Source organism: Dermacentor silvarum, unplaced genomic scaffold, assembly GCF_013339745.2.
Source record: "Dermacentor silvarum isolate Dsil-2018 unplaced genomic scaffold, BIME_Dsil_1.4 Seq696, whole genome shotgun sequence".
Lineage (NCBI taxonomy): Eukaryota > Metazoa > Arthropoda > Arachnida > Ixodida > Ixodidae > Dermacentor > Dermacentor silvarum.
In genome coordinates, this window is record NW_023606642.1 from 1,510 (window position 1) to 28,093 (window position 26,584).

Below are 26,584 nucleotides of genomic sequence, written 5' to 3' on the forward strand. Positions count from 1 at the left end.
GCCTTCTGGTGTAGCACAAATGTTACCAAGTCAACAACGTTCTCTGTTGACGAACGGCCACGCCAGAATCCTGCCATAGCGTCTGGGTAGATTTCCTAGTACTCTAAGTACCATTCCAGACGTGTTAAAATCATTATTTCTATTGTTTTTCCGACACAGCTGGCAAGTGCGATCGGACGGTATGAGAAAATGTCCAAAGGCGACTTGCCAGCTTTGAGAAGTGGAATGAGGCGACTTGACTTCCATTCCTGCGGAACCATACCCGTCTGCCAGGAGTTGTTATATAGGAGCAAGAGTGCCTTCCGAGCTTGGTCTCCTAGGTTACACAGGGCATGGTATGTAATGCCGTCAGGTCCTGGCGCTGAAGAACGCCTGCACAAAGCCAGCGCAGCTTCTAGTTCTTCCATAGAAAACGGGCACTCAATGTGGGGATCGCGTCAAAACAGTGGGTGGTCGAGCGTCCCCGTTCCCGTTCCATCGGAATTTGCTTCGCCAGCAATCTTTCTGCAGAAAGATTCAGCGACGTCAATCTCTCTAGATTGTAGATGGAGTGCCAGAGATTTAAACGGGTGGCGCCGACCAAAAGTTGTGCGAAGGCCACGAACAGTCCTTCATGTAAGCGACGAAGGTTTTCGCGAATCCAGGGACTCGCAAAAGGATACCCATTGTGGCGAAGGCAGCTTGTTCATGTGACGCTGTATTTTCTTTTGTGTTCGTCTAGCCAATCTCAAAACATGATTGGACTTGGTGCGTCTATATCTTCGTTCCGCGCGACGGCGAATTGCTCGAAGTTTCTCGTGTTCGATGCCGAAATCAGTGCGGGCAGAACTTTTCGAAAGCGAATGCATGGTTGTTTGTATGGGATCCTTTATCGCGGCCTCTAGGTTGTAGGAGGTGCCGTCACAACAGTCAAGGAACGTACGCGATTTAGTTGGGTTGTTTGACCGAGCGCGACCGAGCCTTTAAAAACGGGCGCTCGGGATTAGACGGGAGAGTTGTCTGGGCGCAGCCCGGCCGGACGTTTTGCTGCGGAAATAAAAGCTGTCCTCCACCAGACCCTGGCTCTTCCTTCGCGTTGCCAACGTGCACTCGGGCCATCGAGGGGCGCCATCTCGGACCACCAGAAACCACGAACCTCCATCCTTAATTTCACCGTCACGCCGTCTTCGAGCCGTCGTCGTCATACCAACGTCATTATTGAGGCGAAAGCCTTGTATGCCCCATGGTGAGGTCTCCGTTTCAAGGCCGTTTTAAAACCGCGTCGTCGACACGAAATGGTCCCCTTAGGACCATTTCGTGTGCATTAAGAGCGCATTAAGTGCATTAAGAGTGAGGTGCATTAAGAGTGAATTGATGGGGAATTAAAGGGGTTTAGTTGAGTGATAGTAGGCAACTGAAAGGTAATGATGAGATAGAGTGAGCTAAGATAACGAAGAGCAAATGAGAGTGAATTTAGAGTGAATGAAGGTGAATCAAGTGGTGATAGGGTAAATCAAGAGTGATGAAAATTGTAAATTTGTTGTAATAGAGCAAGCCATGTGTGATGGAAGTAAAACCGAGATGATAGAGTGAATGAAGGTGGACAAAGCAGTCATAGGGCGAATCAAGAGTGAATCAAGTGTGAATTAAGAGTTAATCAAGGGGTTATGGAGTGGCAGAGTGACTTGCAAAAAATTTGAGGGTCCAGGTGAGAGTGATTAAGCAAAAAAAAGCGTGCTGAGTCACGTTTCGAGTTTGGTGGATCATAGGAAGGGTGAGCTTTACAAAAAAACATGACTCGCAAAAATGACTAAATTGTGGTTTCAGAGTGATGATGACTCAGCAAAAAAAAAGTAGTTGTCGCGTGTCGTTGAGTTAGCGACGCTCGGGCTTTCGCCTTCACGTCGTCTTAGTTGTAGCATATAAGGGACCCCGAGTAATTTTTCCATCGTGCCATCGTGCACACGCCGTCGTCGTCATACGGTGGTCATGCCGCCATCGTCATATCATTGTAATCATTTTAACATAATCATACCATCGGCTTCGCATGACATAGATAATCATCAAGGATGGTTTCTACCTTAATCTATTATAAACCTAGGATGTGGATAAGCTAAGATTGCATCACATTCAAGCAAGCAGCGCGTAAGCTATAGGGTCATTACATTTTGCTTCGCCAATACAATAATACTTGACCCTTTCTAATGGTTCGTCAATAATCGATAAAGACATCCAGCGTGCACAGCGTGCAGAACTCTCGTCCTGGAGCAAAGAGAACGCGGAATGCTTTCCACCTCCTCTCGACAGACAGCGCCAGGGCTATTCCGCTACGAAAACCATTTTTTTTTTTTTTTGCCGGGAATGACTGCAAACGACACGTACTTCGATTTTCTTTTCTTTTGTGAGATGCAGACTTCAATAATAAGCTGGCGATGATGATAGCTTGGCTGGTCGCCTGACATGCTACTCAAGGTGCTGGGGGACAATTATGGTATACGGAGTAATCGCACAAACAGCACATACATGCACTCGTAGAACACAGATACACAATAAAGCTATTCATAAAGTTTCTTTATGACCTGTGGGCGTTAGGGACGGAAACACCAGCAGTGCTGGTGTACTGCAAGTACTGCATACCAAAACGGTATCAAACGAAATGCACCCCTCTGCAAAATTGGAACGCGAACTAGCCAGTCGATTCACGGGAACAATAATTTATACATTATTTCCTTATTATGTAACATACTGCAACGTAGCACGGATGCAGAGGTTTTGTCTTGAGGTGCAAGATCAACACAATCCCTTGCGTCACTCACTTTATTTTTGTTATAAACTCTCGTTCACACGCGTAAGTCGCTTCGATGTCTTTTCAGATTTTCAGATGGTGCCAACTAATCTGTCAAAATATCATAATGCCGCCTGCTTAGTTTTCTGCTGCTTTACTGATTGTAGGCAAGAACTTCACGGCGAAAAGTGTTTTTTTTTTTTTTCGCGACACTTGACCATGCCACGTAAACTTTCGACGGCCGTTTGTCTATCTGAATCGTGGATTTTTCTTTCAGGTCACTGGCGTCCGTGTCCAAGTTGTATCTAAATTGTTTAGCCAGCGTAGGCATAACGCAAGCGTTCAGGGCTGCCAACTGTCTCTATTTTCTGTGACTTATATATGTATACACTGTAACGTGCTAGTTGCACTACACAGATCGTCTTCGCGCTTAGTCCCCAGCGTAAAAAAAAAACAAAACAGTTTTATCCGAAAACACCTGTGCTGCCATCTATCAAACTGCAACAAAATTACAGAATAATGGCGGGAGGATTAATCCAGTGGACATATGTGCTTGCACAAGACAGATATGAAAAAAGCTTGGAGGAGAGAGAATTACTTGGCACCTTTATACTGACGATAGCGGCAGTGTTTTTCCGACGACTTCCCAAAATTCCTAATGACAGAACACTCAAGATAGAATGCAATTAAAAAAACAGATTTTTGGGAACGGCGGACGTGAAAAACAGCTTATGCGTTCAAATTCTCTCCATGACTAGATAAATACACTGATTAACCTATTTAATTATCTGAGTTACGCAGCTACCGCAAATTGAAAGTTCGTAGATACTGACGAGGTGATCTGATACCAGTTTGAAATCTAAAAAAAAAGAAATTAATTTTCGCAGCATGATAAGGTTTCCCAATTCTTCGCTGGAAAACTGCGACTGCGCGCTTGCAGGAGTGCAGGAAACCACGTGGGCAAGAAGTGTCAGCCTCTTGACGTCTTGTAACATTTCACGGTCTGCTCCCGCAAGCAGAACCATCTTCCTTATTTTGACGTCCCTTGGCGATAAACGATAAAAATAAAATAAATAAATAAAACTGGGTCGTAATTTTCTTGGTCTTCTCCGGTAAATTCCATACTCTGGCGATAACTGCTGCAGCCTGCGGCTATAGCTCACTGGTCCTTGACTTCGTTGGAGTTGTCTTTACGGCTTGGGCTTGCAGGGCTTCACGGCTTGCAGTGTGTTTTCGGTAGACAGTGAAACACCTCCACCAGATGTCACGTTGTGGTGACGGTGAAGAACGCAGTAGCAAATTACTGTGAATCACGAAACTAATTCTTTATTTGGTGAACTTATGCCTAAAAAAGACAAGTGACGCACAAAGTAAAACGATAGCGGCCAGCATAGTCGGCGATCGTCGAAATCTGCATCTGCGGGTCAGACGCGTCGGCTATTTAAACTCATCGAACATTCCAGCGTCATCGCTAGGGCTCGCACAAGTTCTAGAATGCATAACACTATTCGTGTCACACATGCAATCTGATTACAAGAGATTCGGTGACAACACAGACAACGTTGAAATTAAATTATGGGGTTTTACGTGCCAACACCAAGATCTGATTATGAGGCACGTCGTAATGTGTCGGGAATCCGGAATAATTTGGATCACCTGGAGTTCTTTAGCGTGCACCTAAATCGAAGTACACGGGTGTTTTCGCATTTCGCCACCATGGAAATGCGGCCGCCGTGGCCGGGATTTGATCCGCGACCTCGTGCTTAGCAGCCCAACACAATATCCACTAAGCAATCATGGCGGGACGCACAGACAACGTATAAAATCGGCTGCAAGAGCCGAGAATGTTCGGATCCAGGCAAGTGCGTGTTGCGCCGAGCATGAACGTTAACGTCCTGTGTTTTTTAAGGCGTCCGTCGTTTTCTTCCGCGCTGTTACAATTATTAAGGTTTCACACTTGTTAGCCGGTGAAAAGCGGTCCCCGAACAAACAAGTACACGTGTCAATGTACGCACTTCCCAAGACGCGTCGCGGCGCAGCACTTCTCGGCGGAGGCCTCGCAACGCCACGCAACTATACGGGAAGAAAACAACACCACATCTTGTCAAGCAGAACAGGCGTCAATATATACTCACCATTTAATGCGCTAAGGGATTTCGGGAACACTCTGGGAAAATGTTAGTTTTCTCATTATAATCGCCACCATCACTTTACTGTACCGAACCTATTTAGTTATTTCAAATTGCATAATTATATCATCACCACATCTCATCATTGGCTGCCTTTTAGTAGGTTTCCTTACCATCGATGCCCATACTGTGACTTAGTGGGCCATTCGTTGCCTGTGTTGCGTGTTACATGAACTGGCGAACTCCAGTTGCTTTAACCTCAACTAAAATGTCGTTTGCCTGCGTTTTTACTGTAGATCAATATTATTGTCTTTCTATCTCCTAACATCGCACTTATAATTTCCCGTTCCATCGCTGGTTGCGCGGTCCGTAGATTTATTTCAAGTTTCCTCGCTATCCTACCAAATGTCGATCCCATAGGTACCCTGTCCTTTAGAGTGTTGTGCAACGTGACAAGAAATAGAAGCTCTCAGAAATTGACCCTACTATATTCGCGTTTTATTCTCGATAGAGTCGTTCAAAAACCATTTATCAACACCTATATACTCCCAGTTTCATGAGCATTAAGTTATGGCGCTTCAGATGGCGTGCCACGGAGCAGCGTTGTTCACGTAAAAAGCTTCTGTGCCATGGGCCATTTCTTCACAAAAGTAGAACCATTGCCGCCTGGTGTAGGTGACCCGCAAATGCTCGCCACTATTGCCATAAGGCTGAATATTGCCTGTCTTCTCTGCTATTTGTGGAGAGGAAGTTGGCTCGAAAGCTAGCGCGAAAAAGGGGGAATTCCAATCGTCGTTCGAAGGGTGAAACTTTATTGAATAAAGTGGCTGGAGTAAAAACGTATGAGAGCAGAACTTCCATGCACATGAAAACAACTAAAATCAATGTTTCGTAAAGCATTTTCTATGCAGAAAATATATGACTTTTATATTACTGCCAGTACCCGTCACTCCTGTGTCGCGTTGCGGAAGATTTTCACAGGATATATCCCAGAAATTTTTTCAGTTTAACCTCGTAAATTTTGCCGTCTCAACCGCTTAGTCCTTTTGAGCCTTTATTTTTTTTTCCTGTACCTTTTATATTCTTATTCGTAGGATTCCTTATTTTGTAGCATTTATAGACTGTATTATGTATATTAATTTATTTTTCCTAAACAAATCGTGTGTGGATTCGCACACGATCCATTTTCGGTAAACTGGTAGCTTATCGTAGATGGCATAGTTTAATTGTTATCTGCCTAGTTTTATTATGATAGCAATTATATGGACACTCCAGGCGAATTTCGCGTTTTACTCCGGCGGTTGCGTATGGCGCGGCCGCGCGCGGCCCTGTCCTGAAAGCGATCTGCGGTGGGGACAGTGTGCGCCGAGTGCTGATAGCTTCATGTGTGCCGTGTTCTCGCCGCTTAGTTCGCGTTGAAGCGAGGGGTAGCACAAAGGTCAATTCGCTCGTTGCTGCCGCCGCGCGTTCTCACTCCCGCGTTTGGACAACGAGTGTGCATGGTCATCGAGTGAGATGTGTTCATGATTGCTTGTGCGCGCGTGACACCATGCTTGTTAGTTTAGTAGGCGCATGTTTACAAGTTTATACGGCTGATAACACTACTATCCTTACTTCGCGTAGTTGTCTAATAATTTGCCTCAGAGTGACCGTGCTGCCTTTCCATATCTTCTCCGACGGCGGTATCCACGAGGGGCCTGAAATCGTTGGCGTGGGAATAAAAACGGCAGACACGCTCACGTGATAAAATGGTACCGGCCTTTTCAACGGTTTCGCCTGTGCTAAAGCGCTCAACTGCTTGCAACTTGCTACTACAGAAATGTTACCGATCGAGCGCGTGCCAAGTTAAATACGAGTACATCTGGTAGCGAAGCTTCTATAGAAGCCCATACGTTCAAAACATGGCGGCTTATCGGCAGTTCATGGAGCTTAGCGCCATCTGTGTGAGGAGGGAACACCTCCGGCAGAAGGAAAAATAATTTGACGTCATATCCGTTATAAACAGAAGTGACGTCATTTGTTCTCATAGGCGCGAAATTTGTTTTCGGAGGCCTGCCATAGTGCTGTATATTCAAATGCCCCGCCATTCGACTTGATGGGCGTTCCGAGCTTTCAGCGCGGAAAGCGACGCAGGAAAACGTCAGCCGTACGGGCGTCGAAATCGCATTCCGGCACAGAACATACTTTCTTTGGAGGCCGACGAACGCTTTGGGCGTAGATTGCGTAGAGTGCTCGTCCTTTCGTCGGACGCAAAGACCGTCGGCCAGCTCTCTCGCACGAAAACAACTAAAGTAAACAAGTATCTTACGGTCGCAACTCACAACTTTTGACTGCACAGGTTAAGAAACAATAAAACTACCCGCGTCACCTACTTCATACAAACGTCGACATGCAAAACAACACATGTGAGGGGGGGGGGGGGGCGTATTGTAACAGGGGAACTTTACGAGCGCGCCTTTCCATGCACTCCAAGAGCTGCATTGCATTGCAAGTGATAGCGGCGTCAATGCCCGCCGCTATCGACGGGCGCCCTCACGGTGGGCGCTGAAAAAAGGTATTTATTGATAATGATCAAGTAAAATAGAGTTGTAATATTAAATAATTATAATAATAATGACACCAAGGATGATTACAATGTTTTTTTCTTCAGCGTTTTACTCAAATGTTATTCAGGAGTGAATGAATAAATACAAGACAATGATAGAGTGTTTTTGTTAATCATGAAAATTCGACCTCAAGCCCCCTCCTGAATTGTAATGACACTATGAGCAGAGCACTGAAGGTACACGTCGGACTGGTGGGGCTGGACGCGAGGGGGGGGGTTAACTCAGCCTCAGGGGGGGGGGGGGGGTACAACACCCGAACCTCACCCCCCCCCCCCCCCTGTCGGCGCGCCACTGGCTCGTAGTGGGCTAGTGAAGTTATCCAACGCAGCCGACGCTCCGCTGAGTGAGGCCTTGCAGGAAAACGGTAGAATCTGATGTTGGGATGCAGGCCTTCTTGCTCGTGGCAGCCCACGACGCAGCAGTAACCACGGTGACGCTTTGTCGAGGCTGAGCTAGGTCTCTCGGTCGGATCGGCGTCGCTATTTCCTTCTGCTTCCAGCATTACATTCCCATGGCATATGGAGCGTCCGTTTTCGGAAAACTAGGCTACGGCAACGTCGCAGGGTGGTCTTTGACAAGCGACGAGCCTTTTCGCACTCACGACATGGCAGAAAAAAAAGCGAATCGACACAAAACTCAAGCTAGTAGCGTGCTTCGCAACAGCCAGGGCTCACTTCTACTCAACCTGGTACTACCCAGATAACTTTTCTTGCCGCCACCAGCCGCCGCTACTATACCTCAAACTCCAGCGCAAGAGGTCTATTCTCGTCGTCACGAGCAGGCTGTCTCGACTGAGCACAGGGCGAATCAACAACGCTGCTGCGCATAGCAAGCATTAAAGGGCCCCTAAACCACCTTCGATATTTTTTGAAGATTTCAAGTAAACACATGCACCAAGTTCAGAATGCCGTCACGATCAACGATGCCAAACACTTCTGCGCTACGCGCCGCGGGCGCGCCACAAAATCAAAAAACAATGCCGTCCTCATCTCCTGGCCTTTCCGGTATCCCCAGCGGTCGTCACGATGTCACCAGGGTGCATCTGGTGATGTCAACGACGGGGACGATGTCCATTCGTCGAAAAGAACCTACGACTTCCGGTTAGTCTGCTAGCAGGTACGCGCGCTCCCTGCTCTTCCTCGTCGTGTTGCTCGCTTGTGCGCATTTGCGAATCGGTAATTACAGCCCGCAACGCAAGTGCCAAATCGCTCGCGTTCCAACACAGTCGTGCTTAGCGGTCTTACTAGCTGCGCGAACAGAGTGCTATAGTGTTGGCCTTTCTAGACGTGCGCGCAACATAGGGTCCATAGCGGCACGCTTCGCATGAGCACGGGCCGGCAGCGACTTTACAATAGCTTGTATAGGTACAGCGGGGGCGTGGCACTGCGGGTCATGTGACTTCCGCTTAATACGTGTTGTCATGGCAATCGTGGAGCTTCTAGGTGCCTAGGTACATAATCGTTTAGGGACTTTTGAGGCACTGGTCTGGCACGAGACGGTCTTTGGAGGGACCGCCCGTCGTTTGTCCGCAGGCGCGAGGACAAGCGAGTACAAGAGAGAAAATTGCGTCCGCTCTTGCGCAAGCGGATACTGCTCGCGTTTGTACCCCGGTGCTGCCGCGGCAGCCGCGGTGCCGGGCGCCGACGCGAAGCGGCGGTCGTTGGGGTGTTGCGGAGCGCAGCGTAGCAACACTCCAAATACATAAATACTGCTCCAGTCAGGTAGACTGCTCCCTCCCTGATAGTGAGATTATATTTGGATCATCAAAATAGTGATGCGTTTATTTAGCAATACCATAGTTTCTCTCTCGCACCCGCTTGTTCTCGAGCCTACGAGAGAGAAACGATGGTACACATTATCGCTTATCGCTTAGGTACGCTTATCGCCACCCACTTGAGGGCGTACCAACCTCTGACGCGATATTTTTTCAGCTAGCATGGGAATGATGTTTGGTACATGCATTTGTCTAAACTTCATCCTTCTGGCTTCAAACGGCTTTGTGACGTTGTAACTCATCACTTTAAACAATGTAGTTTTATAAATAAATTAATTAATAAATATCATTAAAATTGTCCGACGACAGGATTAGAACAGGACGTCTAGTACAGAAGCCCGTTATCGAAACCATAACGTCATGGTCGCGTGCGTCGACAAGCGGCATAGAACACCCTTAAGAGTTTCTCGCGGGCAAGCGAGCGCTTTTAAATGCTTGGCGCATTTTGATTTGGCCTTACCGAGGCGAGAGCTATCTTGCGCGGGCAAGGAACGCGCGGAAAACACAAGCAACCAGCGAATTGCACCTGCAAAACAGGGAAAAGCTTCTGAAGAGGACGCGTTGGAAAGCAGGCGAACATGTGGGCGGGAAAACCATGCGAGAAAAAAAAGCACTACAACATTTCTGTCATTTGCCCAACAAAAGCTTGGTGATAAAAACAATGTTACTGTGGGAGATCGGCATAGTGTTCGTGGTGTTCTTTGATGTTGCTTATCTCTTAATATACGGCCGGCACTCTTGGCTTCAAGGGTAGAGTATATATATATATATATATATGCTTCACAAGTATTGATTACAGAGAATGCTATACGCCCTATATAACAACTCCCCAGTGGGGAGTTTCTGCCCTAATTCTTGTTTCCCTCGAAACATGCTTGCTCGGCACGCATTCATTTACTCCAACGAATCAGCTTTATTTCGCAGTGTGTTGAAGAAATATCGGTATTAGTGGAAGTTGCATCTAATGATAGGGTTCATGGGCGCGCCCTGGGCGCAGCTGAAGGCGGCTCCGAAGTCGCGCGTGTTCATAGCGGGCATATTGCAACGCAGGAACGGCGGCGGGTACACAGTGTTGTGGTCGAACGCGTAGCCCTGGAAGGCGCAGAACACGAAGCAGCCGCTGACGAAGAACAGCTGCTGCGCCGTGTAACCCAGCTGGTTGGACGGCTTGACGTTCAGCAGTGGATCGGACTGCAGCCGCGCTTTGAAGGCCAGGTAAGCCTTCTGGATGCCGGCGTTGTCGGCGAACGTCTCCGAGATGGAGTTGTTGCCCAAAGTCTGGCTGCCTGAACCGTCGTTGACCTGCCGCAGAAACCATGTACACAGGGTTGCCGAAGGAACATTCGTTGCCCAAGCTAGTGCTGTTGGCTGAACAGCCATAAAAAGGGGAGCACTATTTCTAGCTCGGTATGAAAGCACTAATATAAAACTGACCTTCATTTTTCTATTCGACAGCACATGTGCATTATAGCGGACCTTGAGAAATAGACGCACGCAGAGGATATCTCTTAGTGACGTTACCACCAATTTTTCAGAACAGGGCGCTATGTCGTAAAGCTATTCGAATCTGTTTCCGAGCCATTTCTGCCACTAGCCCTCCCCGATTGGCCACAAATGTTTCGTTGCACCCGCCCTTCGCCTGTGTGTCACGCGACGTCACGAAAACCGCAAGAAATCTCCATCTCATATGACTTGCACACACTTATTATGCATGATTAGGCCGAACAAAATAAAACAATTCTTTATTATTTTCGATTCTATGCCTTTTCCGCCATCAGGCCACCGCTATTGGCCATATTTTCAGGGCTGCGCCCCTTTCGCCTGTGTGTCACGCAGCGTCACAAAACCACGAAAACTCACGACGTCAAAGTGACATATGGCACTAAAGATGAAATAATGTACCGAATAAAACTGAATTTTTTAATAGCTGGGGGCTGCCGCTTTACGAAAGGTATAAAATATGGCTGCGGACCTATCGCTCTGGCACTGGCTACTCAGAACTGCTGGGGAGAATGGATTTCTCTGCGTATAATAAGAAATTTTGCGTGAAAGTATAACGTTGTCGAGCCCTTTCGGCACGTACACGACATCGCTCTGCAACTCTTCTTCGCTGAGGATCAGTTTCAGCAGCATCTTTAACCTTCCGTTGCACGCCGCCGCGATCTTCGATCAGCAATCGCAAACTAAGCAAGGGGAAGTGGACCAATCGCAGACTCTCCTCATCCGGTTATCTATTTTCACTGCGTTATCTCGGACCCACCGAAACCCTATACTTTTCTGCACGCTTCTCGCCTTTTTTCAGCCAATCAGATAAAAAAAAACTTGCCAAAGACGCACTGATATTTGCTTTCAAAGCAAGCAAAAGTGACCGCCTTTAAGGCGGTGGTCCCACTCCGGCGGCACGAGCCCCCCGCTTTCAGTACTTTTGGAGCAACCGTGGCGGCTCTTCTACTTAAGATATGAAGTTGTCGTATAAATCATAAAAAGCTTAATTCTTGTAGATTCCTACTATATATAATATAAGAAAATTCATTAATGTGATTTAGAAATAAATGCTCAAGAACAAGCATGAGATACATGGTTTTTGCAAACTGTGTCTCAGTTGTGACCATATTTAGAAGAAACTACCGCACTTACTGCATTGCGGCTTGCTCTGTAGCTTTAGGACATATTTATCTAGTTCCTAGACGTAGCAAATTAATTTTTAATTTTTACTTTTTGGATAATTTGCTTTTGAAAATTGCCAAATATTGCAATCTTCTGTTGTAAACAGCCCGGCAACTACATTCTCAAGGAAGCTAAATTTTGGATAAAGTAGAGTTCAAGGAATTTCCATTTAGGACACAAAATTTCATTCATGTAACTTTATTAGTTTTAAAGCGCAGCTTCGCAGCTTTATTACCTTCCCGCAAAAATGGGCAAAAATAAAGCCACAATTCTAAATATTGCTTATTTTCGGCCGCATTATTAGGAAAACGAATCAAGTTACATGAATGAAATTTTGTGTCCTAAATGGAAATTCCTTGAACTCTACTTTAGCCAAAATTTAGCTTCCTTGAGCATGTAGTTGCCGGGCTGCTTACAACAGAAGATTGCAATATTTGGCAATTTTCAAAAGCAAATTATCCAAAAAGTAAAAATTAAAAATTAATTTGCTACGTCTAGGAACTCGATAAATATGTCCTAAAGCTACAGAGCAAGCCGCAATGCAGTAAGTGCGGTAGTTTCTTCTAAATATGGCCACAAATGAGACACAGTTTGCAAAAACCACGTATCTGATGCTTGTTCTTGAGCATTTATTTCTAAATCACATTAATCAATTTCTTTATATTATATATAGCTGGAATCTACAAGAATTAAGCTTTTTATGGTTTATACGATAATTTCATATCTTAAGTAGAAGAGCCGCCACGGTTGCTCCAAAAGTACTGAAAACGGGGGGCTCGTGCCGCCGGAGTGGGACCGCCACCTTAAACTATAGGAGAACGTTTTATTGGGCTGCTCAAACAACGCTGCGGGCCACCGCCCGACGCTTGCGTCGGCGGTTACGTAAATTTGACGTCAGGAGATTGGAATAAAATCAGAATGGGGGGAATGGTATTACGTTAAACGACTACAGGTGTCAAATTTTAGCGTGGAATACATTATTATTGTTATTTAGATGTTTACTAACACTTTCCATTGCTTACAGTGTGTCTGATGTTCTGTGTCAGGTACAGCTTAAGGGCTCGCCATTAAGGATGCATATAGAAAAAAAAAGAAAGCCAGGAGCTAATTGGCCGATCGGATTCGAAGTCCCAAAGCATGTGGCAATCGTCGTAGTGAAAGGCTCCACATTAGTTTCGACCACCGGCGGTTCTGTGACGCGTGCTTACGGAACTTCAACTATAGATAGTTTCAGAAACTACAGGGGGCGAAGCCGCTCTCCCACCTGTTTGGTGAGGCAGGCGAGACGGCCGAGGAACTCCTTGTGCGACGACGGGCTGTACAGCGTGAGCGGTTGCACGTGCTCGTCGAGGGACGAGGTGCTCTCTTGGAACGCATGCGACAGCTCGTGCCCGATGATACGTCCCAGGCTGCCGTAATTGATGGCCGGTTCATCCGTGCCCACGGCAAACGGCGACTGTGTTGTCCGAAAAGGGCACAGTGTAGCCTCGGAAAAGGCAGTTTACGTTTATAAACAAAACAACTGAGGCTAAACCGTCATATGACGAGACTGAAGTGCGGTTGCGAAAAGCCCAATGCGTTATATCGATGACATCGTCTCCCGCTGCCTTAAGGTTACAGCGAAAACACAAATTGTGGATCCTCTAAATTTAAAAGCAAGTGTAAGCATGAAAGAATGAACCCTTCCATGCTTACCTCGGCATCCGTGACTGTTTACCTCGTTCGTATACCGGGTGTTTCAGCGAACACTTTCAAAATTTTTTTAAAGGTTGCCTGTGGCAGATAGCACAATTCTATAGTTCATGAGCTGGTCTATTTGAAGAGGCGGATATTACTTGCACAAAAGATTGAAATGCATAATCGACTAATTAACAAAAATACACTAATTAATTTTTAAAGTAATTACCTTATCGCCCATATTTCAATTTACAAATTCTAGCCGTGCAGTTCGCAAGGCGGATTCACTTGGAACGAATTCTCAGGATGACGCCAGTTTCAACATATTAATTCCCGAACTTTTCGAGAAAATGCATTGGCGTTCCAGTTACTTTTGTGCTTCAATGCATAAAACGACGTTTTGTTAAGAAAGTAACTAGGAATACATAAGACAATAATGACACAGTGAGTCATGGAGGCATTGAGTATTCAAGAAGTAGAGGAAGTGTACGCTAATATGTTGGGAATATCTGCTTAGATTCCGTAGTGCACAGCTACAGTGATTCTTCACAACAAAAGCGGGAAAAAATAACTGTTAAGAAGGGTGTCAGACAAGGAGGGACAATCTCTCCAAATTTATTCCCTGCAAACTTGTAAGAAGTACTGAAATTGTTTTATTGGGAACGATTAGTTTTGAGGATCCAACGAGGAAAAGTCTCGGCAATCTGCGGTTTGAAGATGACACTGTCCTCTTCAGGAACGCTGGAGAAGAATTATAAGAAATCACCGAAGAACTTATCCGACAAATTGTATGGGAAAGTTTGAAGATTAATATGAAAAAGAGTCAGGTAATGTTCAGTAACATTTTTAAGGAACAAGAGTTCGCGATGGGCAGTCAGCCTCTCTAAGCCGTTCAATATTGCATTTTTCACGGCCAAGTAGTCGCAGTGGACCCAGATTGCGAGGAAATTTCCGAACAGATAAAAATGGGTGGCAGTGCATACGACAGGCACTCCCAACTCATGAGCGTTATCCAACCGATATGCTTGAAAAAAATAAAACGTGTGCTAACAGTGCTAATAATCTGTGGGGTTGAAACTTGGAGTTGAACAAAATAAGTTTGAGAAGTTCTCAAAATGACAGACGTAACGTTAACAGTCAGTGGTATACAGCAGGATGGATTAGCGTGCAAACGGGTGCAATATACATTTAGTTGTGATTAATAAGATGAGAGTGAAGTTGGACCGGTCATGAAGTGCGCAGTGTAGATAGCTGGTGCTCTGCGTAAAAGAGTAAATAGAACGGGTGATAAGGGATGAGAAACGCCGTCGAGGACGGCAGATGGTTAGGTGGTGTGATGAGACTAGCGAGTTTGCAGGCATATATATGGTGAAACGGTCTGACGCAAGACAGTGGTAATTGCACATCGCCGGGAGAGGCCTTAGAATGGCGAAATACGTAAACTGACGACGACAAGTCACGAACTTATAGATAGAACGACTGTTACCATGCATGCCCATGTTATATGAGTTGCAAACCATCGTTCGCGGAGCTCGGACCGTCAGCGCTGTCTTTGGGAAGAATACAAATGACAGTGGTTGTACGTGGTGCGAACCGACTACTCCAGTGAACATCGAGACCACCGACTAAATACTATGAAGAAGAGGTGCCTGGTGAAGTATAGTAAAATATCTTGACTAAGCAAATGAACACTGCGAAAAGACAACCTTTATCAAAAGTACACAAGTGGCCGCCATTCTGGCCCCAGTAATTTCTGGGCAGGCAGGTGCCGATCCCATGGCCATTCTAAACGCAGGCACAGGGAGTGGATATTGGCACTGTATGACGTTGACGAAGACAAAAAACGAGGATAGAAATCAAAGTGGTACATATGCTGCAAAATTTCTTATAACCGGAGTCGTTGGTATGACGGCATAACACAGAAAACAGTGCAATCACGGGACAAAGCCGGGGAAAATCACACGGGGCACAGACCAATGTTGTCCATCTCAAGCGTTTGTTAAAATTGCCTCGCGTGTTTGCGATGTTTACCGCTTCAAGGTACACTGCTCAGATTGAAACGCGATACTCGGACCGCATAGTGGCCCACACTTTTTGCGCAACGTGTGAGCGCTGGATAACCACTGAGGGACCGAACGCAGTGACGATGTAATACAAAATGCGCTCACCGGTGTTGCAAAAAGTGCCCGCAGCCACGCACCCCGAGCATCGCGTTTCAATCGCTGAGTACTGTACATATGCATTCGAGGGATAACGTCTATGCAGAAAAATAACGATGACATAACCGAGACAAAAAAATGAGATTTATGTTAACCGCAGCGCAACGTTCTACTTGGTGCGTCGATTCATGAAGCTGCACCTATAGCGAAGGGAAGCGATGCACGATGCCAAGCCTTAATCCTGTCCTTCCATTCTTATTACTCGTTGCCGCGCACTATTCCTATGATGCCTTCTGAAAAGAATTCCATGCCTACACGTGCTCTCACACGTGGTATATGAAAGTCGAAATAATTTTGTTCGCCATAAAACTACCACTGAACGCGTTTCCATGCAAACCGCTCGAACGTGCGAGTCAGGACTTGCCTGCATTATGGCGCCAGTAACGAAAATGACGTGGAAGACGGGCATGTAGAAGGCGTTCACAGCCAGGATGGGCAGCGATAGCTCGCTGCGACGCTTTATTTTCTCCGGGTCGGTGTACATCAGGCGCCGAAGCTTCTCGAAGCGGTGCTTGCGCGCCTCGAGCAGCTGCCTCCCGAAGGCGCCGGCGTCCTCGGAGAAGGAGGGCAGAAAGTCGTAGTTCTGGTCGACAGCCGCCTTGTCCATCAAGTGTGCCGGAACTGCGTCTACGCTCACGATGCTCATCATGCGGTCCTGCGCGACGAGATGTTATACTGGCTGTCGCCGTCTGTCCAAACGTAAGCGTGTAGTATTGTGTGGAGCAACGAGAAAGCTCGGAAAGACAATCTGGAAAACGGTCAAGGTCTCAAATATTGCAGTGAAGGTTTCAGGGGGAAGTTGAATGATGTATGCCCGCATAATCAGAAGAGACGAGAGCTGCACTGCCAAAAAGGCAGCGGCTATTGATTCTTGTGGCAATTGAAAAGTTGGTTGGTCTGAAAATAGGTGGTTTGTATCCGGGGCCATTCTGCGCGTAAGTCCATCTATTAGCACGTTGCGTTCAGTGTCATATTAAGGATAAAGTTGAGAATTATTTTGCAAGCAAGAAGACGAGGAAGGAGTGGGTGACTGATAGGGTAAAAATTAAAGGCCCCCTGCCCCCCCCCCCCCACACACACACAAAACGACAACCACAAAACAATAACAACAACGTTATGTAAAAATAATGCTGGCGTGAGGAAGCGCGGCTGCAGCAGCGAGCGAAGTGACCTTCATGTTGTCTATCGCTTCAACGCAAACTGAGCGGCGAGAACACTACACACGCAAACCTATGAGCCGTCGGCCCACCTAGACTGTGCCCCCAAATCAGATCGCTCTCAAGATAAAGCCCGCGCGACCGCACGCAGCCGAAGTACAACGCCCCTCCCTCCCTCCCCTCCCTCGGTGCCATGCACACGACGGAAGACGGCACGCTTCCTCCCCGCTTTCCACCCTTGGGCACGCGAGATTGAGCCGTGATCGTCGGCTCACCTTCGCACGCTTTCACTCGCCGAAGAAGACGACGACGACGGACGCACGAACATTGGCCCGAGCTCGTCTCTGTGGCCACGTGACGTGTGCAATCAGGCACGCACTGGGCACATCTTTAGTAATACATAACCATGGAGCAGCTGTGGTTTCAGGGAAGCGTGCTCGTCTCGCACCGCGGAGGACCGGGTTCGATTCCCACCCCGACCGAAATTTACCAAATTTACTTTTCAACGCCACTAATTTACTTTGTTTAATGGAACCTCCTTGAGAAATGTGTCGTCAATCCAAGAGTTTTTATAAGTGTTATTACTCTTTGCAGCGTCGGCCATTTGTCGTCACAGCACAGTTTCGCCAAGGTCACTGCAAGGGTCAACATAGCCAACTCAGCAGCCCAACATATAACCCTCGAGCAATCACGGCAGGTTCAATCATCCTTTTTTGGACTTATAAAGTAGTTGAGTAAACATCCTCTCAACGTCACAGCTATCGTTCGCAATGCTGAGGAACATCAACGCTGCAATAATCCGCTTACTAGCGCATTATACTGCCGTGTACATGTACGCGACGTGCCGTAAATACGATGCAATGCGCCCATTGTCGTATTCATGTAAACGCGGCTACTAAAAGGCGCAACAAGCTTTAGTTCGCTCAACGCTGGCAGACGCTGAATGTTTTAATGCATGCCAGCTTTTGCTTAAATGTTAAGTGAAAACTAGTTATAAACATACCATATTCATGTGTTATTATTATAATAATATAATATATCGTGATCATTTACTCACAACAGGCCGGCAGCATTCATGAGTATTGTAACATCTGCATTTATTATTATCCTTTACGATAGGGCCAACTTCGCTGAGATATCGAGTTTTGCCTGAAAACGAAGGACCCTATTGGAATATGTACGTGCCTAAACTGTGTCTTTCCGACTTAAGACTTTGCAAATTGATCATTTTCAACAAAGTACGTACGTACTGCGTTGCAGCAATATGCCATGATTATGCATGTGCCCAAAAGATTAGTGCCTTCGTGCTTTTATGAAAATTGAATATTTTGAAAGCTTAGAAAGAGAAAAAGAGCTGTCGCAGTGTCGCCCGCAATACAAGGCATCGATTGCGACAACAAATTAGTATAGCGCTATACGAAGCAAGGATTGTAGTTTAATTGACCGTATGAAGTTGTAAACATTCGCTTACTAACTAATGTTACGGGCCGAGGTTTGGTGAACCTTCAACAGCGTCTGCTTCGAGCTCGAACCAGGTTGACCATCGGAGAGGGTCCGGCAGGGAAGACGAGGCGACGTAAGAACAAATAACACATGGTTACAGGTGAGCGGTGTGCTCCAAAGAAAACACACAAGAAACGTTGAGCGTGCATGCACCTGCACGCTAGGGCAAAGCAAATGTGTTCTCCACGTGTCTGCTGGCTGGCTTTCTTATACCCTCCACCATCCAGGCACTCTCCCCCTCTCCTCTCCCCCCCCCCCTGCAGGATAGGGCAAACCAGACGAAGTGGAGATGGTGGGTGACCGTGACGGGGTGAACGTCCTCAGCGGGGGATGAGAGGGGTTGCAAGGCGGAACGATAGGTTTCGTCTCTGACCCTCGCGACGGACACGTCTATTCATGTTGACGAGCGCGATCGTTAGGCATGCCGATTCCCATGCATTTGCACGTGTTCCGGGCATGGCCGCTCTAAGTGAATCGTAACAGACTGCACGTGGTCCGGTCATGGCCGCTCGAATCGAATCGTAACACTAAGTAGGCAAGCTCGGTGTCACGCGCGCACAGGTAAACATGAACATATCTCGCTCGATGACCCGGAAACTCGCTGTGATAACGCCGGAGTGAGAAAGCGCGCCATCAGCAGCGGGCAAATTGACCTTCGCGCAGTCTCTCGTCTCACTTCAACGCGAACGTCGAAGGCACAGCTCATACGAAGCTACCGGCCCTCAGCGCATGCATTTTGTCCCCATCGCATATCGATTTGAAGATGAGGCCTGCGCGGGGGCGCACTTCGCCCACATTGCAGATCGCTTTCAAGATACGGCGGCCGCGCGGCCGCGCTGTGAGCAACAGCCGACGAAGCAGAACACCCCCCTCCTCTCCCTCTCCGTCGCCTCGCCTCCGTGCCTCGCGCGCGCTACATTGACCCGCGATTGGCAGCTCCCCCTCGTACGATTTCACTCGCACACACAGCGTACGGCGCGCGGCGATTTATTGCCGTTGGACTTTATACGGAGCCTCACGGCGACGGCAGAAATGCGCTTGGAGTGTCCATATAATTGCTATCGCAATAAAACGCGTTATAAATAAAGCCACGCCTGAAGCCACAAGCACGAAAAATCAGACAAATCCGTGTACTGAGCATCGGTCCCACAATAGCTGAACGATCGCAGCGCCCTCTAGTAATTATTGTAGAAAATTAAAAATAATCAGTGTGTCCAATGGGGACCTTTCTAAAGCGTAGTTTTCTAGGCGGACCCTGCCGTACTTTGCTGACAGTATAGCTGCTGTTGGTGCCGCTGCTGCATGCCGAATAGTTCACACAGAGAAAAAAAAAGAATTAAGAAATATGCCCCCAAAGCTGGAATCGAACCGCTGTCTTCGTGCACATGAGCCTGACGCTCCAACGCAACAGCACGCCGTGGAAGTAGCCTTTTCACACGGTCGCCGCGTGCGTCACGTTCGCGCGAGTGCACGTTGGCGCAAAAGCGTATGCGTGCCACCAGTTTCTATTTTGCCACAGACGCTGGAATGAAAGTGGCGCGTAAAATTGGCGGATGTCCCACGTACTGTGCTAATATCCAAAAGTACGGGCCGGTGTGTGTGAGTCATCCGTCTATATCTTTAACGCAGGCTGAATGTGCATACTTGAATAATATTTATAATGACATGTGTATGGTGTTTCGTTTCTTTTTGTTAGTTTATTACGTTTGTTTTTTTATAGTGACTACGGTGTTGGGCTGCTAAGCACGAGGTCACGGGATCGAATCCCGGCCACGGCCGCCGCATTTCGATCGGGACGAAATGCGAAAACACCCGTGTACTTGGATTTAGGTGCCCGTCAAAGAACCCCAGGTGGTCCAAATTATTCCGGACTTCCTACTACGGCGTGCCTCATAATCAGATCGTGGTTTTAGCACGTACAGCCCCATTTTTAAATTAGCGCTGCAGTTGAAAGACAGCGCTTGTGTAGTCTCCTCTCGTCCGTGTCTCTTCGCTGGGCTGCTACGAAATCAAAGCAATATTCATTGGCTGATGATCGCCAAATTTTTATTTATATACTGAATAGTAAAAACCAGTCAAAAAACGAAGGACAGAGAAATAGACGTGGCACACACCTACTAACAACTGTGCTTTATTGAAGAACCCCGTCTCTCAGGAAAACCCGGCGAGCATGCGCAGCTCAAAAGCCGACACCCACACACGAACAAAGGTGATTGCAAAACGCCACGTAGCTAACGCCAGTGCGATAGGAAACTAAGTTCCTTCTGCATCAGTGAGAGAGAGGTAGAACTGATGTAATTATCCCCTTGCAAATTGATATGGTAAGCTTCGAGAATTTCACGCTCCGTCTTGCCCTTGCCCCTACCAAGGATTTTAACATTGGAAAAAAGCGGGACGCAGCCGCATTCCCGACAATGGCGAGGCAGATTTGCTCCATCAGAGGAATTCCAAGAATTGTAGTGTTCTCGCAGCCTCTCATTAATACACCGGCCTGTTTGACCGATGTAAACTTTTTCACAAATCAGCGGAAGCTCATACACCACACGTGTAGCACAAGAAATGTAACCGTTGTCATGACACGCGGGGGGTCTATTTCTGCCGCGCGCCACGCGTGAGCAAAGGCCTGAAAGTTTGTAGGGAGCAGAAAAAACAACGTTAACGCCCTGCCTCGCAGCAACTTTCTTGACGTTGTGGGAGACCCTATGTACATAGGGCATCACTTCAAGTTTATTCCGTTCAGCCGCCGTTGGGTCAGCCCTTTTTCGCTCTCGCCTCTTAATCTTTTGCAGCAACGTTTCTGCCACTGCCTTCAAAAGCGCTTTTGGGAAACCAGCGGCCGCCAAACGATCGAACTGGTTGTCAAAACTTGATTTTATGCTGTGGTGGCAACTCTTTTGCAAGGCATTTCGAAACAATTCATAGCAATCCCTCTCTTAACGACTTTAGAGTGAGCGGACGCGTACGGTAACAACGCCTTTTACTCCTCGGCAAGAAGCACCAGCACACATGGCCATCGTCAAGAAAAGTTAGTTCCATTTCTAAAAATCTAATTGAGTGGTTAGTAGGCAGTTCATGTGTGAAGCAAAGTGCACTTGAACAAGCCTTAAAAACCGTTAAGACCTGGTCTACTATGACAGGCAAGGAGTCATTCGGTGAAAGATTTAAAATAATCAAGAAATCGTCAACATATCTGAAAACTTGGCACACACGTTTGTCAAGAAGAGAGCCTTGAAGTAAGTTGTCAAACTTCGCTAAAAATATCTGGCATAGGACTGGTGCGACGCTAGCCCCTATACAGATTCCTTTCTTCTGTATGAAGAGGGAGTCCTTGAAAACTACTACGGTGGAGGAAAGGTACACTGTTAACAGTTCCAAGAAAGCATCAACAGACACTCCACAAGCATTTTGGAAGGCGACTAGCCCATTCTGATCAATCAGTTCACGCACCGCAGCAAACAGTTCACCATGGGGTATGCTATAAAACAAGTCCTCAATGTCCACAGAAAAGGCACAGTTGGCACCAGGAATGCCATTGCTTAGCACTTCAACTACTGCCGAAGCATTCACTACACTGTAAGGGTCCGGAACGGAAAGAGACTCCAAGTGAAGCTGCAAAAACTGACCCACCACCTTCTGCCACGTGCCTGCCTCTGTAACGATAGCCCTTAACGGGCACTCTACCTTGTGGGTTTTTGCAGTGAAGAACACTTGGACATGATTTCCTTTGCATTTCTTCACCTTTGAGACAGGGTTAACAAATTATTGGCCTTTAGGAAACTAACAGCTGAAGACTTCAGAATTGAGGGCTTCCCTTGCGTCGTGTGCGCCACGTCTCTCTCTGCCCTTCGTCTTTTGACTGGTTTTACTATTCGCCATATAGGACAGTGCTCCTATGGATTTAAGCAAAGCCCCCGCTGAAATATTGGTATGTTCAGAGCGCTTCTTCGCATGACAGCTGATCGTGGAGATACATATCTGAAGAACCGTTTGAAAAGTTGCCCCATAATGTCTCGTATTTAAGCCCAGATGTACAAAACAAAATTATAGAAATTTGTGGTGAAATTTCAATGAAAGCCTAGTTGCAAAAGCAGGCTGCTTCTCCATACTTCCTGACGAAACGACGGACATCGCTAGAATCAACAGCGTACTGTTTGTGCAAGGTACCTAAACAAGCATGCCAACGACATCGAGGGAGTGTTTTAGGTTTTAGCACCGGAATAGATGCCCTCTCTCATTGCGACTGCAGGTTCTATGTAGATGTGTACAAACTGCTGCAGATTCTAGTCACCCTTCCAGTGACCACTGCCAGTGCAGAGAGAATTTTTTTAAACTTCAGATTACTAAAAAAAATACTTGCGCTCTACATGTCTGAGAAACGCATGGTTAGGCTGGCGATTCTATACGCCAGAGAGACGTCGGCATGAACGTGTCCGAAGTCATTGACCGCTTCGCTAACCTTCCCCGCCGAGTGAAGTTTCTCTTTTAGATAGCGAAGCAGCAAAAATCAAAGCAAGTAAAAAGCTTGTAAAGGCGTTATTGCACGCAGCGTTAGGCTAACCGTCCGATCAGTTCAGGGAACCGCGAGCGCGAGTGGCGTAGTCTGAGCGATGCGCTGGCGAGACTGACCCACTCGACAGCGCTGGTAAGGATGCCCACTGCATCGTCCCTCTTCTTCACTACAATTACCCCGGGGACGAAAAAGGGAGCCGTCCGGCGACCTAACAGTTCGTCCATCTATTAGTGGGTCATCGGTTTGAGGCGCCTCGATTGTTGACAATGTCGCGTCCGCGACGGCGCATGACCGAAGATGGTTCAACTGGTTCAATCACATAGTTGACGGGTGATGCACGCTCGACGATGCGGTAGGGACCTTCAGTCTTGGGCATTAATTTGGAAGATAGACCAGGTGCAGCGGAAGGATCTGAGAGCCACACAAGCGCTCCTGGAAGAAAGGTGGACGCAGAGGTGGTGTCACCGCGACTGTTCTTCTGGCGCTCCTGGTCATCGGAGGTAAAGGCCCGAGCGAGGTCGTGGCACCCTTCAGCATGTCTCACCATATCAGAAATGGCCGCACATTCAGATGCGTTGGGCCGGTATGGCAGCGTTGTGTCGATGGTGTGCGATGGGTGCCGGCCGCACAATAAGAAATATGGCGAAAACCCAGTAGTTCTCTGCGTAGCGGTATTTTACGCGTAGGAGACGAAGGGCAGAATGGCGTCTTAGTTCGTGTGGTCGGAGGAGACGTACATTGAGAGCATGTCACCGAGCGTACGGTTGAATTGGTCCGTGAGTCCATTGGTTTCAGAATGGTACGCCGTTGTTGTGCGATGAAATACGTGGCACTCTTTGAGAACAGCTTCGACTACTTCGGAGAGGAAGACCCGTCCGCGGTCACTGAACAGCTCCTGGGGTGGCCCATGACGTAGGATGAATGGACGAAGCAGGAAAGAGGCAATGTCACGCGCTGTAGCTGCCGGAAGCACCGCAGTTTCAGCGTATCGCGTAAGATGGTCCACTACCACAATGGCCCAGCGGTTTCCAGCCAAAGTCATATGAAGGGGCCCGTACAAATCTATACCGACGCGCCCAAAGGGCCGGGTGGGGCAAGGTAAAGGTTTCATCCCAGCTGGCCAGAGGCGGGGTGAAGATTTCCGGCGCTGGCAATCGGGACAAGAGCGTATGAACTTTTGAACGTAGCTGTACATCCCTAGCCAGTAGTACCGCTGTTGAAGGCGCTGGTAACTCTTGAGAACGCCAGCGTGGGCACCGTGGGGATCGGCGTGGAAAGCTGCCCATATTTCGGAATGCAGGCTGCGAGGCACTACTAACAACCACTGGCGACCGTCGGAGCTGTAATTGCGCCGGTGAAGCAGGTCCTCGCGAATGGCGTAATGGTGAGCTTGAAAGCTTAACGCGCGGGTTGTTGTTGACCTGGTCGATGGATCAGAGAGCCAGCCTATAAGGGAAGCAAACCGGGGGTCTTTGCGCTCCTCAGAAGCGATGCTGCGACATTCGATGGAAGACACAGTCAACCGAGATATATTGTCAGCCAAGGGAGAGCACGAGAGGGCATCGCAGTCCGAGTGGTGTCATCCGCTGCGGTAGAGTACGCGGATGCCGTAGTCTTGCAGGCGAAGCGCCCAACGTGCAAGACGACCGGACGGATCTTTCAACGACGCCAGCCAACATAGTGCGTGGTGGTCCGTGATGACATCAAATGGCCAGCCAAACAAATATGGCCGGAACTCCTTAAGAGCCCAGATGATCGCGAGACATTCTTTTTCAGTCACGGTGTAATTATTCTCGGCTTGCGTTCGGCTGGCATAAGCAACGACATACTCAGGGAACTCTTGCTCGCGTTGCGCGAGGACAGCGCCAAGGCCAACTCTGCTGGCATCTGTGTGTACTTATGTAGGGGCCGTCGGGTCGTAGTGGCGCAAAATTGGGGGGGGGGGGAAGTCAGCAAACGACGAAGACTCGTGAACACCTCCTCGTACTCTGATGACCACGAGGTGAGGAGCCCGTTGCTCCCTAGGAGCTTCGTCAGGGGCGATACGATGGTGGCGAAATTCCGAATGAAACGTCGGAAGTATGAGCACAGACCGATGAAACTGCGCAATTCTTTGATGGATGTTGGCTTGGAAAACTCGGCAACGGCGCGAAGTTTGTCGGGGTCGAGGAGAATGCCGTCCTTGGATGCCACAGAGCCAAGTATCGTGACTTGCTGCGCAGCAAATCGGCACTTCTTTATGTTTAATTCTAGGCCGGCGTTCGATAAACACGTCAAAACACGCCGGAGGCGTTCGAGGTGCGTGGTGAAGTCAGGCGCGAAAACGACAATGTCGGCAAGATAACACAAACATTTGTGCCACTTTAAGCCTCGCAGAACTGTCCATCATGCGCTCGAATGTCGCGGGCGCATTACAGAGTCCAAAAGGCATGACGTTGAACTCGTAGAAGCCGTTGGGTGTGATAAAGGCTGTTTTCGGCCGATCGGCTTCTTCCATAGGCACTTCCCAATACCCGGAGCGCAAATCCAGAGATGAAAAGAACTCGGCTCCTTGCAGGCTGTCAATTGCGTCGTCTATGCTTGGCAGGGGATAGACGTCCTTGCGAGTGATCTTGTTAAGCCGGCGATAATCGATGCAAAACCTGACGGAGCCGTCCTTTGTAAAAAGGACGACAGGCGAAGCCCATGCACTTTTCGAGGGTCGAATTACTTTGCGCTGAAGCATGTCGTCGACTTGCTCGTTAATCACACGACGTTCGCTGGCAGAAACGCGATACGGGCGTTGTCGCAATATTGGGTGAGAGCCAGTGTCGATGTGATGCGCTACAGTTGAAGTCCAATCCAGGGAAGCTTGCCCCTCGTCGAAAGACGAACGAAATTCTTCCAAGAGGGACAGCAGCGGGGAACGCTGGGCTGATGTAAGGGTTCCAGCGATGGAGGAATCAAATGCATCTGTGGGCAATGCGTGAGATGTAGAAACAGCACTGAGCGTATGGTAGGTTGCGCAATTCGGGTAGTCGGGCACATCGATAACTCGCACGTCGTCGATGGCTTCCACGGTACCAACACATTCTCCTCGGAGCATCATGACAGGGTACGGGCACGGGTTCCAAACAAAAATTGCGCTAGTGCCCTTGGTGGTGTCCACGGTCGCAAAAGGCAACAACAGGTCCTTCCTTGCGAGGAAACGGCCAGATGGCGAAAGTAATGCAATGGCGTCCGAGAGGTCACTGCAGTGCATGGGCACGATCATTGAGGCGTTGGGAGCAACCTGAGTGTCGGCTTCGACGATCAGCTTCCTGCAAAGCGACGGAGCATCAGTGGGCGTTAATTCTAGCAGCGGCGATAGTTCTATTTCGGCCCATGCGCAATCGATAATGGCGTTGTGGCGCGAGAGAAAATCCCAGCCGAGGATGACATCGTGAGAGCAGGAGGAAATGATGAAGAATTCTATCGTGTACACAACGTCCTGAATTTATACACGAGCAGTGCAAGACGCCAAGGGTCGAATATGCTGAGCACTGGCTGTGCGAAGGTATAGTTCGGACATGGGTGTCATGACTTTCCGAGGTAAGCGG

The 26,584-nt window shown here is 48.0% G+C and overlaps 1 protein-coding gene across 1 annotated transcript; it reads right to left on the reverse strand.

The window, feature by feature from the left end:
* Window positions 1-10,218: 10,218 nt before the first annotated feature.
* Window positions 10,219-16,485, reverse strand: LOC125941952 (neprilysin-1-like). Its single transcript, XM_049659832.1, has 3 exons — window positions 16,201-16,485; window positions 13,205-13,396; window positions 10,219-10,575 (listed from the first exon to the last, which is right to left on the reverse strand). Exons 1-3 carry the CDS (start codon window positions 16,483-16,485, stop codon window positions 10,219-10,221), a joined length of 834 nt encoding a protein of 277 aa, XP_049515789.1.
* Between the last annotated feature and the right edge of the window lie 10,099 nt (window positions 16,486-26,584).